Here is a 17,876-nt window from a genome sequence, read left to right as displayed (position 1 = left end):
TTTCTCTTATAACATTGTTCGTGATTAAAAGCTTTAAAACGATAGGGTAGGTGTTTTAAGTAGTTCGTGCTTTTTCCACCGTGCAAAATGGGAGACTAGGCAGCAATTGCACGGTTGTTGCTTGTTTCTGACGTGCTCCAGATGGTAATAATAACTCATCGAGCACACGTCGCGGTTTTCACGTTATCTGAAACTGGAAACATCAGTGTGCGAAATATAATCACGTGTTTTATGTAAGCTATATCTCCCTTTCTCCCTTTTTTTACTTTTTCTCCTTCCCTTATCCTCTTTCCTCTTTTCCTTCTCCTCTTCGCGTATTTACGATAAACACATACACAAAACAAATCTTCTTTAGAATTCGTATTTGTTATCTTTATCGACAATCCTTCTTCCTCCTCCTCCCCCTCCCCCTCTTATAGATATGTTCAGCTTATTTCTCGTATATTATACTTATCTTTCATATCGTAAATCATTCGTTATATTCTCGAAATTCGTCATAACAAGAGTTAGAAATTCATTTACATGTAACAGTTTATATAATTAAGCTTTTTATTACGATCTTTAATATGTGTATTTTATGGAAAATAGGTGAAAAATAAGTTATGACGAAGATATTCCTTTCAGGATCTTATCGGAACGTAAGCTTTTTCTCGTTTGGCGTAGTCAGCGTCTTTTCGATTGTACGTTTCACCCTCGTTATGGGAACAACAACTACGTTGTTTATCTCGTAGAAGAATTTTCTAGCATAGCCAAGCTCAAAGCAGTCATTTGTCGATATGCATGCAAAGTATTACGAGCTACTGTAATTCCTTGTGCATCTCGATGGAAACTTTACTTTGAACGTAAATTACGTTTTCATCCGCTAGACGACGAAGCCGGTACCTACATACTTACTACTCTCCATATTTTCACGTTCGTTGAAATAATCCGACGGCCTCAAGGAAAGCCTTGAATCTTTTACCTCGGCAAAGACCTTTTTCTTTTTTCCCCAAATAAAATATTCATTCTCGTAATGTGGATGTCCGAAAGTGACAAGAAAATATATCGAGAAAATATACGGTGGAAAAATAAGGTTCATCGCATATAAGATCGAATAAAGGTAACGAAATGTCGTGTTTCGTTTTATCGAATGCAAGGTCGACAGAATTTTGTGAAATGTGATCTCTTTCTCTCTCTCTCTCTCTCTCTCTGTTTATGAGTAGGATGTTTTGCAACCATTTATGTACGTATGTGCATGTATATGTACATCTACATGTATTGCTTCGTTGCTTAGTATTAGTGCTTTGACGATCGATAGTCGTTCCCGATTGCAACTCGCGCATTGATCATAAGTGCACTCCGATGCATGATTACAACTTTTTTTTTCCTTTCCTTTCAAGGTCATCCTATTACGTTCTAAATGTTAAATCAATGGGTATTGATTTTCATCTACCAACAATTTATTTTTATTTCTTTCACGATATTATTCTATATACATAAGTAGGTAATTGAGCGAGTTGGTTGCCCGTGAGAAAGGGATCAATGAAATAAGAAAGGAAGTAGAAAGAAACGATTGATACGACTATCTTCTCACGTGTCATACGTATCATTTTATAATCGCAAACCCACGAGGTTTCGAATGGAAAGTAGGAGGCTTGCGAATCGTCGGCTCTTCTTATTGGACCACGTATGTGTTTATGTATATCTATAGTTAATAATAACTATATTATAGATATACTTCGATGGCAGTAAGAACGCTGCTCGGCCCACGCTCGGCCACTACTTGACCTCTCTTCAAGATAAATAAAACCCGATGTCAAGTTATTGTGCTAATCGAAGTATAATAATTCTATTGTGATTTATTTTAGTTCGAATTTTTAGAGATATTTTTCTTTTCTCTTTTTATCTCTCTCTCTCTCTCTCTCTCTCCCTTTCATCATTCCGATTTATCTTCGACTAAGGAAATTAATTTCTGTGACAACTTCAAATGGAAAATCGATAAGTGGATTGTTCAGGATTCAAAGTTGTACAAAATACAAATAAATATGTGTGTGTATGTGTGTATGTATGTGTGTATATATATATAACTTTGCATATATATATATATATATATATATATAGAAAGGATATATAAAATATATATTTAGTCACAACGTATCTTCCATTTGACATAAAGTCGGTATTGCAAGAGAAAAGGAGAGAAAAGAAAAGAAAGAGGTTTGCATGTTCTCTCGAAAGGAAGGATCCATCGGAAGGAGTTCGATTCGATCGACTCCTTTCGCTCGGTAAGCTATTCGTTCGTCGTCGTCTTCGGTCTCTTTCGATCGTTAGGTAGGAGAATCTGGAGGGGGATGTCGGCGGGTGGTAGACGAGCGCTTGCTCGTCGCGCTTTCATTCTGGCGTCAGGCACTGTAGAGGTTGCACGTGTTTTTATTCGATCCGTTCGTAGCGTGTCGCCTTTAAACGTGCTAAGAAAGAAAAGAAGAGACGTCCTTCGCCTTCGTGAGTGTCTGTCGTCAACGACGAGTGTTCCTTCTGACACGATCGTTCGCCTTGTTCTCGATTCTTCAACGCCAACTGCTTTCCACCTCAAAGGACTCACGTGCTTCGTTGGACTCGCGTGTAAGAGAGAGAGAGAGAGAGAGAGAGAGGGAGGGAGAGAGAGAGAGAGAGAGAGAGAGAGGGAGGGAGAGAGAGAGAGAGAGAGAGAGAGAGAGAAGACTCGTCGCGGTCTGTATTTGCTCCCCCATTCACTTACCCACGTATATATCTCCTTCTCTGTCCCTCTTTATGTTTTGCATTAGCAAGCCTACTCCCTCTCTTCGTCGTATATATATAACAAGTAGGTATATCTATGTACGTTCAAATTGTTACCTTCACCTTGCATATTGCGAAAATATTATCTTTCTTTTTCATTTTTTTTCTTTTCCATTTTTTTTTCTTTTTTCTCTTACCTCTCTTTCTATATGTTCTCACGTTTGCACGATATCAATGTATGTCGATTAGAATATATGTTGAATCATTTTTCTCTCTTTTTCTCCTTTTTATTTTACTTTTAAATCATACTACTAACTTATTCTCTCGGCAGTCCGTCGACCGTATCTTTTTATAGCATGGCATTCAATGTCTACGATTTACGAGCTCCAAGAATAAAAGTAGATTCCATTTTTAGATCCAGAAGATCGAAGGACACGATGAAGAGTTTGTTTTATATTTACCATCGATTTTAAATATAATCAAATATTTATTGAGCTTTATAAGTTGAAGCGGAAATTTATTTTTATTTACTTGAAGGAGTTTTTTCTTAGAGCTGGAAATGACGTCAAATTTTATGTTCTTTCTTTTTTTCTAAAAGTTCGAAATATTTTTGATGATGCAATTATACTGTTACTGTGCCTAGGAAATATAAGCGATAGTTGAAACTCTTTTAAAAAGATCCTTAAACTATAAAATTAGGATTTTTAGGTAATAAATTAACTTGCAACATATTATAATGAGAATATTTGCTAATCTTTCTTTTCCTTTGCAATTTGCAAAAAAAATAACATACATAAATTTTGCGAATTATTTTTTCGTTATTACGAAACGAAACGTCTAAACATGCAGAAGAGAAACATTTATAAATTTTCTTATATATAACTTACGTATTCAATCATTTTACGACAAAAAAATAGATAACATCGATGAAAGTCACACTTACAAAAGTCTCGTTTCTTCGAAGTTAAAGAAGTTAGATATTTGTCAATTATTATGTTATGAAAGTGTTTATTTTACTTGTTAAAAGCATATGACCTTGTGTACGACATAGTAACAACGCATAATATTGAACGAGAGAATAGAACTTCCGCGTTAATAGAATGAAAGGAAACATAAACATTTTATCTTTAATTGTATGTTAATGATCGATAATTTTTCCAAATAGAAAAAAAATTATTGAACAGTGCGCGCGCGTTAATATTAGAAGATATATTATGATAAAGATAGAATAAATTATATTAGAACCTTGCTCGAATTAGAAGAATAATTTAGCGTTACAATCCAATCAACGTATTCGATATTAGTTTTTAATTATGTTCAGAATTAAAAACGGATTAGAATTTTCTAAAGCGAATATAATACGTTTATGAAAACACACACATATATATATAAAGAGAGAGATAGAGAAAGAGAGAGAGAGAGAGAGAGAGAGAGAGAGAGAGAGAAAAGAAGGACGCTTATTGGTTCTTATCGATTTCGATTAATGTTGCTGGTAATATCGTAATCGATGTCACAATAATACAGTGTGTCGTTATCTCCCACATTGATCCGCATAATAGCACGATAACCATGCATAAATGCATTTGTACTTTACGTAAAAGCTTTTTGTAAATATATAACCAAAGAATGTGCTTTAGTTGACGTAAATAGAAGGAATTCAGCGAGTATAACAATGGTATATTTTACAAAGAAATTAGAGCAATTTAGAAATATGATGTCATCGAAATAGAAATTGGTCTTCGGCCTTGTCCTTGTGTCTTTTTTAAAAGATAAATTTCATTGTTTGAAATTGTAATTTTTCTTACGATTTCTTGTAAAAAAGGAAAAAAGAACAAGACTATATAATTATAATAAATTGGTTATTATTCATATTAGCAATATATTTTCAATTAAGCGGCTTTTTTCCACATGATTTTGTAAAATATAAGTAACAATGAGGAGACATTCTTGGACAAAAAAATTTATGATCTTCCGAGGACTTTGAGTTTGAACGTCATCCTCGTGTGAACTTTGCTTTTCAAAGAATCAATGATTGTCATGGTTCTCTTATATAAGTCTTTTTATAAATCAATAGCGAACAATATTCTTTACCTTTATTTTCTTTATAAATGGAAGTTGATTATGAAATTTATCGAATTTAAATTTTCTTTTCATCCAATGCTTTTGTAATTGTAATTACATTCACAATCAGTCTTGAATTACATTATAACTACGAAGGAAAGCATTGGTTCACGCTTCCGGCACGTCGTATGCACAAACTCATGAACGTTAATACGATGCAAGGCGATCGAGCGAATTAGATGGGCGAGTTAGCGTAATGGGACTCATACGTGCCAAGAATAACCACGGAAAACGTATTTCGTCACTATGTCCTTCTTTTGCTTCTTGGAGTATCATTATTTGTCCCATGCCAACAATGATCAGATGATTGATATTCGTCGACACGTAACGAAAAGAAGGGAAACAAAAATCATCGAACAAAGTTCAAGTTACATACATATATATATATATATATATATATACTTATTAATTTATTTATTTTTTATCCAAAAATAATTAATCATTCTTCATTACATTTATATAATTGCTGACGCAATTATTTTTATCAAATGTTTCTCTCCAAATAAATTATTCTCATATCGATTGATTATCAAAAAAATTACATATAATCACACTTTTTTTTATCAACATCTCGAATTTCGACTTTTTTTCGTGCATACTACACATGAGGATGGAGGAATAACGCTTATTTGAACACGAGAGAGCTCGAAGAACAAGCACGAAGAAACGACAAAATATTTTTTTAAAACTTTTTAAAAGGATTCACCGATGCTTGCTCTTCGTTCAAGTATGCGTTGCTTTGTTTAAATATATGCATATAGATTTAATCATGCTCCATACCTTTTTTGTGTCGTTTCTTTTCGTTCTGCTGGACGAGATGCAAAGAATGAAAAGAAAAAAATATATATATTTTCTTTTTTTATCCTTTTATCTTTACAATGGCTATCGTTATTTTTTTTTTCATTTGTTTTCTTTTCGTTTCTTTTCTTTTCTTCTTCTTTTTCTTTTTTTACCCTGTAACGATCGATCATAACTCGAAACGCAAGTTTTCGTCGGAATGATATTGATATCGAGGCTATATATGTATGCATATATACGTGTATATATGCATATATATGTATGTGTATATATACGTGTATATATATATATATATATGCGTATCTTTTTGAGCGAAATGTTTCATAGGCGACAGAATTCTCGTTCTATTCGGGAGATTCGACTACTTCGAATATAAAAGCTTTGCGGACGCATTTCAATCGACGGATTTTGGATTTCAAAGCTTTTCCAAAGGGCAAAGGATCTAGGAGGTGAGAGTTAAGCCTCTGTGCTCCGAGAGAATCTTCAAAAGGCTGTAGGTACCTATGTTTCACATGAATCGTTCTTGTTGATCTTCTCGAACTTCATGCCTCTAATGCTTATACATTTAGAGAAACGTTACGACGTCTTATGTAAAATTGTTGGCTCAAATAATTAGGCTACACTCTTGTGCGCTATCATAGAACTTACAAAATTAGCTCTAGCTAAGTTATACGTATATTTATTTGAATAGATAGATCGGTCTCCCTTTTGAAGATAAAACTTTTTCGAATAATATATTATCTTGAAAGTCATAGAATTGATATCACTGTTGGTTGACTCGCTTCGCTTTGGAACTCGCCAATCGTCGTTTAGATAAAATGAATTGAATTCAAGCGAGTAACGCGATGTCGAAATTTAATCATTCCTCCATTGTATATATGTGTATCCTATTCGTGGTTTAAATCGATTTCCCTCCGTCCATGATAATCAATTATAGTTAATTTGTAATCGGAGTTACATGATATTTTTCCAAGAAGAGATACTGAACGATCTCGCTTTAATGCGATCATATCGAATTAGCGACGATTATTTGATAATCAATAGAAAGAAAGAGAGAAAGAGAGAGAGAGAGAGAGAGAGAGAGAGAGAGAATTTAGTGAATTTTTTAATAGTATTGAAGAAATATTTATATATTTATATTTTTTCTTTAATATTTGTACATATGTAGAAAGACTTGATATGGTAGAAATAAAATGATCGGAATATGATATTAATATTCGGACTATGAAATGCATATCTATTTGAGAGAAATGTTTTATAGGTTACAGAATTCTCGTTCCATCCATTCCTGTTTGCGGTTTCAATCTTGTTTACGTTACGTCGTATCATTCCTTTCATCGTTGTCGTTGGCACAAGTATAGAGTTTATGGGGTTATTAGCATGAATACACGTTATGGAAATAGTTACGTGGGAAATAGTCAACTGGTATGGTATTCTCTCAGGAGACGAAAGATATGACTTTATCTTTGATTAAGAGAGGACGATTAATTATAGTACTTAACGATACAATTTATGATTGATCTAAATATTTCATCGATTATCATATGATTAATTTTTATCGTAATTTTTTGTTGAATGTATTTTGCGTTAAAAGAAAAAAGAAAAGAGAGAATAAGCATCGAAGAGGTAATGTAATAAAAAAGAAAAAAAAAATGAAAAAAATGAAAAAAAGGAACAAAAAAAAAGAAAAAAGTCAAATGTCATCAACAGGAATACAAATCTACAATGAATCGAAAGATAATTTCCGCTTTCTCCTTGAAGTTTTCTTTACATTAATCAGAGAACACGTAGGCAGAGTAGATTTCCGTGTAACAACCGAGACGTTGTGCCAAATAAGAAAATCCGAGGAAGAATTTTCAAAGGAGGTAAACGAGATAGCGTGGTGTTGGGGAAAGATCCGTCTTGTTGAACGGTGAGAGGAGATAGTAGAGGGAAGAGAAAGGTGTATATACCTTTAAAATCGTGATACAGGAAGAACTCAAAACGAGGGAAAGGGCTGAGTTCTTTTTCCCATTTAGTAAATTGGAATCTTCTACTTTTCTATCTTACATATTCAACCAATCCGTTTCGCTATAATTTGCACAAACTCGCTGATTCGTTTTTATGTTAAATTTCTAAAATGTCAATAAAATTCGTACGAACGAAGAGTCAAACGATTTATATAATATAATCGTTATTGTTGTTGTTGACACGAAGAAGCTTCACGTCGGTTAGATGAGAAAAAATATTGAATGAATTAATGTATATGCCGTGTGTTTGTTATTTTCGAAAGATTTATTTTCTATTGAAATGACGGCCCGACGGCCGTCATTTTGCATATTATAATTAAATACTCGATAAACAGTGATCATTTAATTTGATTCGTTCGATGCTGGAATAACATTTTCTGATTTTCTCAAATACAAATGTTGATCTTGAATTTGCGTTTCATATTCATTCGTAATGCATTCCAGTCCGTTTGGTAATGAACTTGAAATCGAGATAGATATTTGGTAAGAAATACAGAGATGTTTGTATATCATCATTAGTCAAGGTTAAGTGGATACGAAAATCTTAACGGGAGAGTGGATATATGTCTCAGGAAACCAACCAAGACTGCTTTCAAGCAAGAAACTCTCTCGTGTCCGTGCTAATCGTGGAATCTTTTAGATTACCGTAGAAATCGTTGAATACCGTTTCTTTTCTATGATGTAACACTTATCCTATGTATCAAGTGAAGCTTTTCTATGCAATATAATATACATATTTTGTCGCTTATACGATATTCGCATGAGATAAATGTATAATGTGCGAACACACGTACGCGAACGAACATGTCTACACATTTATTTGTACCAAAATAAATTGATTTAAAAATCATATATTTGTTATAGTGGATTAAAATGTGTAGATATTAAATTTGCCGTGTAATAATGTTGAAATATCAAATTACAATGTTTTGCGTTCATAGTATCGAATTAAATCGTAATAGAAAATAAATCTCTGTATTTAAATGAGAATGATATTTTATCGTCGATATACAGTCGTATTTTCTAAAAAATAGTATGAAATACGAGAGATTTTAAGCTTGTTACTTTTATTCAAAAGATATTCATAACTTGTGAATAAATATTCTTTTATTGTTTTAATATAAGAGATTAATTTCTAATCGTTACGTTGACACATTAAGATATATGATGTGTTATCTTATTGAAAGATTTTATCTATATTTTGATCTTGAATTTTCTAAACGAGCCTCCAAATAGAATATCTCGACACCTCGACTGTTAAGTTAAAACAATGAACTTAAGATTATCGAAGGAATTTATCGGAGTCATTGTATCATATCATAAACGAACATAAACATTTATTAGCAATGGTAAATATTGAGAGATAGTTGTTTCTCTCTTTCTTTATCTCGGTGTTCGAGTTTTTTGTCTAACAAAATAACAAAGCTTTATCGACCAATTTTTTTTTCGAGATAAATAAACAAATTAATCGATAGTGAAACAAGAACATTTTAACATAATGTGTCCATTTTAACGTGAATTTCATATCGACATTTTTATCTTGAAAATATATGTACGTAGTACTTCGTTTCAATTTCCTTTTCTGAATTCGAACATTCACTTTTCTTTTCTTTTCTTTTTTTTATCTTCTAAACAATAATTTTTGACGGATAATATTCTCAATTAACTTTTTGATACGTACACTCAAGGGAAGTTATACACGATAAAATAAAAAGAGATATTCGTTCGAAGCGAACGATGGCGGATGTAAACACGTAAAGTAATGTATATACACTCACAGAAAGGATCAAATAAAGCGAAAATTACAGTAAACATTATGGGGTAATGTTACAAGAGTTTCCGATTTCCAGAACAACGTATTTCCTTCATCCATTTATTTTTCATTCTCTTTTTAACTAACAACTCAATCATCAAGTACTTATTTTTCTTTTCTCTGTCTATCTGCCTGCCTGTCTGTCTGTCTGTTTGTGTGCTATCTATCTGTCTGTCTGTCTGTCTGTCTGTTTGTTTGTCTGTCTGTCTGTTTGTCTGTCTGTCTGTCTGTCTGTCTGTCTGTCTGTCTGTCTGTCTGTCTGTCCGTCCGTCCGTCCGTCTGTCTCTCTCTCTCCCTCCCCCCCCCTCTCTCTCTCTTTCTTTCGTTCATTAATCGCCACTTTATTAATTTTAGATTAAATTTTCATTGTCCCGCTTTCTATTTTTTTTTTTTCATTGTTTCTCATTTATTCTCTATTGTTTTTTTTTTTTTTCATAGTTTTCATTACGTTCTATTGTTTTGTCTTTTCATTAGTTTCATTTCTCTGTTATACGAACAATTAGATACAAATGTAAATACTTACTTATTTATGTAGATCAGAAAAAGTGGTCAATCAAATTGCGAAGACGTGTATTAGAGAAGGACGAAAAGAAAGAATGAGAGAGAAAGAGGGAGAAGAAACGTGATGTTTTTCTTCGACGTAATAACTGGCATCGCAGGACATAATCAAGTCACGAGTTGCTTTTATCTCGAGGAATTGTGGTTGTAGAATGTAACAACCAAGGAGTAACGAGAAAGCCTTTACGAGCGTCTATGTAGTTCTAGTTGTCGTCTCTAAGTCTCGTTAACTTCTTCGCAAAGCGGGAAACAAAGGAAAAGAATTTCTCATTCTTTTATCTATCCTTTCTCCCTTTTTGTCCCCCTTTCAACTTTTCTTTTCTTTTCTTTTTTCTTTTTCCTTTTTTTTTTATTTATTTTTCTGAAACAATCAAGAATACAATAACTTTCTAGAGTCTCGATCTAGTTTATTCTCTGATTTATTTAAGTATGTTTTAACTTGGATGTTGAATGTCGAATGTAAATAAAAACGTCAAATCTTTTATTATCCCCTTAATAATTAAGTTGGCGAATAACTTCGTCAGTTAGTCAAAATGGAAGATCGGAGAAAATGTTAGTAGGATCGTTTAAACGTTAATCGAAATCCACGAGTAAAGTTTTGTCTGTGCGGAGTCTATAGTTTCATATCGCCGAGATGCCACATGAAATTTCGTCCTAGTTTCAGCTCTTTGACAGTCATTAGTGCTGATTACGCGAACCTATCGATTGGAATTTACGTCGAATAGAATTAAGTGGATCACATAGACTTTCTCTTATCTACACCACTTCAGAATCTAGATATATCATAGTCTCTTTGTTTCTCCATTTTCCTTCGATATAAAAGAAAACAAAAAATAGGGAAGGAATACGTTTCCTTCTCCTTTTTCTTCTCATCTCGCTTCTCATAGCATTTATTTTCAACGTCGTTCGTGTTGTCCTTCACTTTTCTTTTTTCTTTTCTCTTTCTCTCTCTCTCTCTTTCTTTTGCCATTCTCAAAACTTACTTATATTACAATCGTATCGTGTTATCGAGAGGAACATAAAATAGTTTATACATATCCGATTCGACCTGGTCAAATCTTTGGTTGGGTTTTATGTTACTTCGTAAAGTGAGTCTTCTAATTGGATATCGAAAGTAGAACTAGAACGTTGTCTAGGATGGCGTTCGTGTTACTTAAAGAAGGTGGAGAAAAAGCATGAAGAAAAGGCGTTAACGCGAGTTATCGAAAAGTGGAGGAATACTTGATTGAATCGTGAATGTCAATTGAAAATGGGAACGAGTCGTTCGCGTTTTCTTTCGTGATTATTAAGATTATAAAAAGATCTATTCATTTATTTCTTTTCCTTTTTTTTTTGTTTTTTTTTTTTTGCGATCTCTCGTCGACTCAGTGTCAACGGTACGTAAACGTGGAAATTTGAAGACAAAACTTTTGAGAAAGTTGTTCCAACTCGGACTGGCTATTAAAAGCGTTAACTTATTCTTCCTGTTTTCCTTCTACTCTTTTGGAGTCAAGCAGCGCGATGAAATGATGGAAGTTACTTCGATTTGTTCTCTTTCTCTTTCTCGTTCTCGTTCAAGCAAAGAGGAAGTCGAGGAAAACTGGCATTGCTAGGACAAGAGCCAACTTCTTTGTACGGTTACTCTCTTTTTCCTCATGCGATAACGTTCCCTAAGAAAATCCTTCAGATATCGCGAATAGAATTTTCATGTTGAATAGAAAAGGACCGTACTAGAACAATGCTGGCATCGTAAATTATTTCTTCGAAAGGTCTCATTATATTTATCGACAGTCTTTGGCGAGAGAACTAAGTGTCTACGAGTAGACATTTTCATTTAAAGGAAAATATCGCGTTCGAACGCGTTATTACGCGGTTAGATGAATATCGAAACTCGTAATTACCTTTTTGATTAAGCTCCCATTCTCAATTCGCTTATATCTAGCGTATTAATTTTCAGTTGGATTTAATTCGGGATTTAAGCTTTCTAACAAGTAAATTAATAGTTCTACGAACATAATCGAATTTAATACAACCAAATTTGTTATCGTTAAGATGAAAATGAAGTAGAATTTTGTAGTAAAGTTTAAGGCAGCAATTTTTTGTTGCTTCCTTTTTTTTCTTAGTTTTTTTTCTTTTTCTTTTTTTTTATTTCGAATATTTATAACGCTCGTAATAAGAGATGGTCGAAATGAGAGGAAGAGGAATGGTTTGAGACGAGACTCTCGAAATTGGATTTAAATGGCTCTCGGTTTGTTTTAAAAAATATTCTTCAAATGAATAGGAAAAGGATTCGTCGTTTGGTATACCATTACACGGTCCCTTACTCTTCCTCGTGAATTACGAGATCTCTATAGAATTCTTTTACAAGAAAAATGTTCACGAATTTGCAATTCAAATAGAACGACGACCTCCTCTATCCGGACGTATATTCGTTGTCCTTGATTTTGTATTTTCCTTTTCGTCGCTCGTTACTCTTCGTCATTTTCTTGAAAAGATACATTAAGGAAGATACTTTAAGAGTCGCGAGCAAAACATATCCTTTCGTATCATTATCTTTTATCCGTATCTTCTTTTTCTCTGTCCTTTTCTCTCTCTGTCCCTGTCTCTTTCTATTTCTCTTTCTCTTGTAATGCTTTTTAATCGATCATTGATGTCGTTCGTAAATCGGGAAAATTCGGGTTTCATTCGCTCGAATTCAAATAGTCTTGATATATAAGAAAAAAAAAAACTATTAATCAAACTTCAACATTCATTGAGGTTACTTATTGTAGATACAGAATGATTCATCGTGTTCATATATAAATACGTTGTACTTTGATCGTATGTTCTTGCCTCCTAATCGTATTTTACGCTTTATTTTCCCCATTATCAATACCATTCAATTGATTTCGCACGAGTAAGCACGTTAAAACAGTATAGATACTTTCGACTGGAAAAGAAAAACGAAATTTTTACGTACGATTCCGACTTATTTATTAAATTTTATTTTCAGGTGGCGAAATAAGGAAAGATAACGAATTTAGTGAGAAGAAATTAAGAAGAATTTAAATTGTATCAAGTAAGAATGACACGAATGTTGGTACAAGAGCCTGGTTGGAAATTGGAGAGAAAGGGTTCGGCACTTCTTCTTCGAAGAGATGAAAGTTCTTATGAAAAGAGAAGTAGAGTTTGCTTTAGATGCGACGTCGAGGTACGGGAATTTGAGAGGGACGACGTAATCGATGATTATGGGGTAGAAGTAGAAACGGAAGTAGCAGCTAGCCCTCTAGCTATGTGTGCGAGTTGCTTGGCCGCTCTTTGCGTTACCGTCATACTTCCTTGGCTTTTGATCGGTGGTTAGACTTCACCAAGTTAACTCCCTCGGTGGAGGATGCGACGAAGCGTGCCGCTGCCGTCGAAGGGAAGGAAGGAAGAGAGAATGCAAGGATTTGCAGTGTGATGAGAAACTTGCCGAGAGTTATGGAATAGGGAGTAGAAGAAGAGGAAGAAGAAGAAGAAGAAGAAGAAGAAGTCTTATCTCCCGAAACACGCTCGGGGCTTTTTTGTGAATGGACGAAGAGCATGTCGAATAGTTCGAAGCTAACTCATGTAGTACAAGATACGTTTAATGTATCCGTTCAAGTATTTGAGAGAACGTTTCATAGTTTCGAATACCGAAGAAATTCTCTTTTCAAAATAATAAGAGTAATAACTAAGTGCTTTACTCGACTTGGATTTTATTAGAAGAAAAGAGAATTATTGAAAAGGATTTATTATGTTGTATATAGATAGTTAATAATAATGTACTAATTTTGCTTTTTTTAATGTTAAGAAATGATTAAAGTTTCATTTTTAAATGATTTTATTTTATTATATGAAAAATTTTATATGAGTTTGTGTATTTATATGATACGAGCAGGTAATCATTAATGTATTTAGAATAAGATAATGTAAGGTAGATTGTAGGTAAATTTTTTATTATCGATGTGAAATTATTTGGTACGTTATTATTGACTATTATATATACTGCTAGGCTACGAGCGTGTTGATCAAGAACATTATTAGAGTCAATGAGTTTGTTATCGAGAGGCAAGATAAAGAATATTGACTTTCATTGATCTTTCCTTTTATTTTCAAGTTCTCTATAAAGATTAGTCATTTTAGTTATTTTAACTGAGTTCAAAGTCCTGTCTCGGAGAGAGACTAATGTATCGAGTCTATTCAACTAAGAACAGTTCGAGGATCGTTTCAAGATCTGAAGTAAGAATGAGATTATTTGATTTAGTTTTGACGATGGCGGAGTAGTGAAGAAGAAGAAATGAAAAGGAGAATTATTGTAGAAATACCAGAAGGAATTAGAAGAGCATGGAAGAGTTTATATTTTCGGAAAATTCTTCTTAAAATAAATCAAAAAGAGTATGTTCGTTTGCTTTTAGAATTTAAATTATTATGAGTGAAATTTCATGAGAAATAATATATAGAAATTAATTTATTCGTTATCATTATCACAATATTATTTGCAATCGATATAATTTATTTTCATACTTTTTATATTAATAATTTTAATAAATCATTTTCGATATATATATAATTATATATATATATATATATATATATATATATATATATATATATATATGATTATATGTAATATATAATATATTACATACATATATATATAATTATATATAATATATTACACACACATATATATATAATTATATATAATATATACTATATATATATTATATATATAAAGAATGAAAGAAAAAAGAACAAAAACTTATAAGTATGCTCAGAGAGATTGAAATTTCACTAAAGATAACATTAATATGATTTTTATTTTATGATAACTTTTTAGGGTTAGTCATAAAATCCATGGTACGTGATAACAAAGATGAGAATACGTCTTCGAACTCGTTCTTTACGTTATATCTCATAGGCAAACTTTCCTTTGTGCTTGCGTCTTTTGCCTTTCGATCGTATAAATTTGAATAAGTTTGAGCGTAGATCAGATGTATGCGCTTTCTATACTCCCCTTTTCTTCGTATTTTTAAGAAACGCATCGGAATGCGTTTTGCAGCTCGTTCCTTTCTTCCGCCTTCGTCGTTTTCCGTTATTGTAACGTTTTATTGCTTCTTAACTTCTCCTTCGTTTTTTCTTTCTTTTTTTTTTTTTTTCTTTTTTTTCTCTCCTTCTCTTTAAACATTTTATCGTTTGAAACAGAAATTAAAGATACTTCGCTTGGTTGCGCATTCAGAAGTTTTCTGAGTTAGAATCGATACGAATATAAGAGTTTTATATCTCTTGAAATCGAACGAGTGCTGCAACCGTGGTCCCGTTCATATAAAACCGTAAGATGTTCTCGAACGAATACACACAAAGAAAGGAAAATAGGAAACTAGTACATATTGATAGTTATGTATGCGTGAATACATGTACGTGGCACCTTCTATTATAATCATAATTTCCACGACTGATTATTAAAGGAATTTTGAAGGAACGCGATCGTACGATTTATAATATATAATTACTATTTGTTTATATTTTTAATAAAATTAGAAGGCGAATTGTTAGCGAATGTATTTATGATTATTACCTTCAATTTTAATCTTTTAATTAAAGTGACACGTACCTCATTGCGCGAAGGTAAATTTACGTAAGTAGTTACGTTTACGTAGATACGTTATCCAAGGCGTCTCGTAGAGACTGTCTCCAAGGTAATATATATATCGATCCGTTCTCCTTAAAACAGTAACGCTTTGTAGACCGTGGCCTTTAAATATTATCGCAAATGCTAAAATAATTTGCATATTATTACGAGATAATCATTACGTTAATATTTTTTTAAACGGTAACTTTTCCGACATTTTGTTATAGAGGAAAATCACGAGAACTTTTTTTTTAATTTCAATCGAAAATGCGAAGTTTTAACTTCATTGAAAACGTATCGGATTTAATTATCACGAGAAACTTCGTAGGTCGTATGGGTCACGCTTTTATACCTCGGCTATTGTATTTTTTAATTTTGATCGAGGTAAACCAGAAATGTAAACTTCGAAATACGATCGTAGCAAAAAAGTCATGGATCTATTTCTGATTTGTTCCGTTATATCTATTTCTTTCTCTTTTTCTTTCTTTCTCTCTTTTTTTTTATACACATTTTATAAATTAGATACATTAATTTACGATCCATAAACAGAACAGATAACGTAATAAGTGGCAAACGTGATGTCCGAGAGTGTTAAAATTGATATTAACCTAATTACGATTCGTTATTGAAAATTTTCTTAATTATCGAATATCTTTTGATAATGAACTTGTGATAATCGATATGATAAAATCTTTTTCACATGGAGCAGAGTGATTTGTAATTTTTTTTATTATTACTAGAGATTTTAGAAAAGACAAATGAATTTTTAAAACGATTCTTTAAATGTGATTTTTGAACGATCGAGAATGATTTGAGATCGAATTGCAAAATAAATTATTAAAAGGCTTTCCGTTATTTTCTGATTATTATTTATTCACTTTTCAATCTTTTGCGGAAATAAGGGTCACGGAAAATGAGAAGCCCTGTTTCTTTTGCTTCGTGTCACGGAAATTCCCTCTTATGTGATACCCAACGACAATAACGAAGGTTAATTAGACGAGCCGACACATCGGGCGTTAAATTGACACCAGCACGCTATACTCGAGGAGAATATATTATTCTGACGGGACAGCAGATTGATACAAATTGCCTTCAATTTCCTTTAATCTGCCTACTCGAGAAAAAGCTTAGAAACATGGCAGGACATCTTCCGGAGGAGTAATCACGTGCGATAAAATCGTTCTCTACATTATCAACTTTCATCAACCGATAAAACAGAATAAAATTTTTCTCTGATCGATTAGAAGTTCAAAGATCAGAGGATAGGCGGCACTCACGTCGAACTATCGAATTATTAAATCATTTCCTCTCGCGATTTTGATAAAATGGAAAAGAAAGAAGATCATAATACAGAAGCTTCATAATAAATTCATTTTCTTTTTTTCACGAATATCGTAGATAGATGTTTTCATGATAATCTTTATTAATTTATCAGAGATATGATCCTTTTTTTTTCTTTTTTTTATGTTTGTGATTCGAAATACAAATTTTAATTTCGGATATCAAAATGATGTGATAATCGATGTTTAACGATTTAGACAAGTTGACGGTATAAATGATCACAGTTTTGGATGGAACGTCCAAAAGTCGACAAGATAAACGATCTGTCTTCTTTATCCATCTTTTATTCGTCTTTTAAATTTCGATTACGTTCAATCGTACAGGCAAATTTAATATTAATCATATACATGTAAAGTAGTTTTATTGTAGAAATATATAAAATGATATAAATATTAATATGAGACAATAGAGAATACATGAACAATTAAATTTCAAATATAACAGTCGAAGGTTCATTCGAAATCATTTCTTTATTATTAAATTATTCATCCTTGTGCACGATACGATATTCTAGATCGTATTGTATTAATTTTCTAGAAACGTATAATCACGAGTACTATTGTATTTTTTTCTTTTTGTTTTTCTACCAAGCATCTTGTTCGATTTAATTAAAAGTAAGTAGTAATTTAGGTCGAACGATAAGATAATTGATCTGGACCGTAATCTCGTAATAGCTCGTTCTTATTCCAATCGGAGTACGCGTTTTTCTCGAAGAAATGAAAGATATAATTTTATGAATCGTTTAAGCTTAAGATAATATGCTATATCACCTTATATGAAATATTCAAATCATTCAATATTAATATGATAATATTGTTTTTCATTTCAGTTGCCGGATCTGAACAACCTCGATGAAAAGGTGAGTCCACTCCAAAAATAACGAACGGAT

General features: G+C 32.5%; 1 protein-coding gene across 7 annotated transcripts in view; it reads left to right on the top strand.

Moving 5' to 3' along the window:
- Positions 1-17,876, top strand: part of LOC124426539 (sestrin homolog) — a 90,899-nt gene that overhangs the window by 18,302 nt on the left and 54,721 nt on the right. Inside the window, exons 1-3 of one of the 7 annotated variants that reach the window (XM_046968328.1) lie at positions 2,362-2,821; positions 5,983-6,148; positions 13,007-14,319. In XM_046968328.1, coding sequence (XP_046824284.1) covers positions 13,079-13,354 — 276 coding nt within the window. In that variant the 5' untranslated portion in view covers positions 2,362-2,821; positions 5,983-6,148; positions 13,007-13,078 and the 3' untranslated portion in view covers positions 13,355-14,319. Of the gene's footprint in view, positions 1-2,361; positions 2,836-5,982; positions 6,153-13,006; positions 14,320-17,816; positions 17,847-17,876 lie in introns of those variants that run through there. The other 6 variants (XM_046968327.1, XM_046968326.1, XM_046968325.1 and 3 more) reach the window with 6 other exon arrangements.

This window comes from Vespa crabro, chromosome 9 (assembly GCF_910589235.1).
Source record: "Vespa crabro chromosome 9, iyVesCrab1.2, whole genome shotgun sequence".
NCBI lineage: Eukaryota > Metazoa > Arthropoda > Insecta > Hymenoptera > Vespidae > Vespa > Vespa crabro.
Note: the sequence above shows the minus strand (reverse complement) of the source record. Positions and strands in the feature narration are given on the sequence as shown.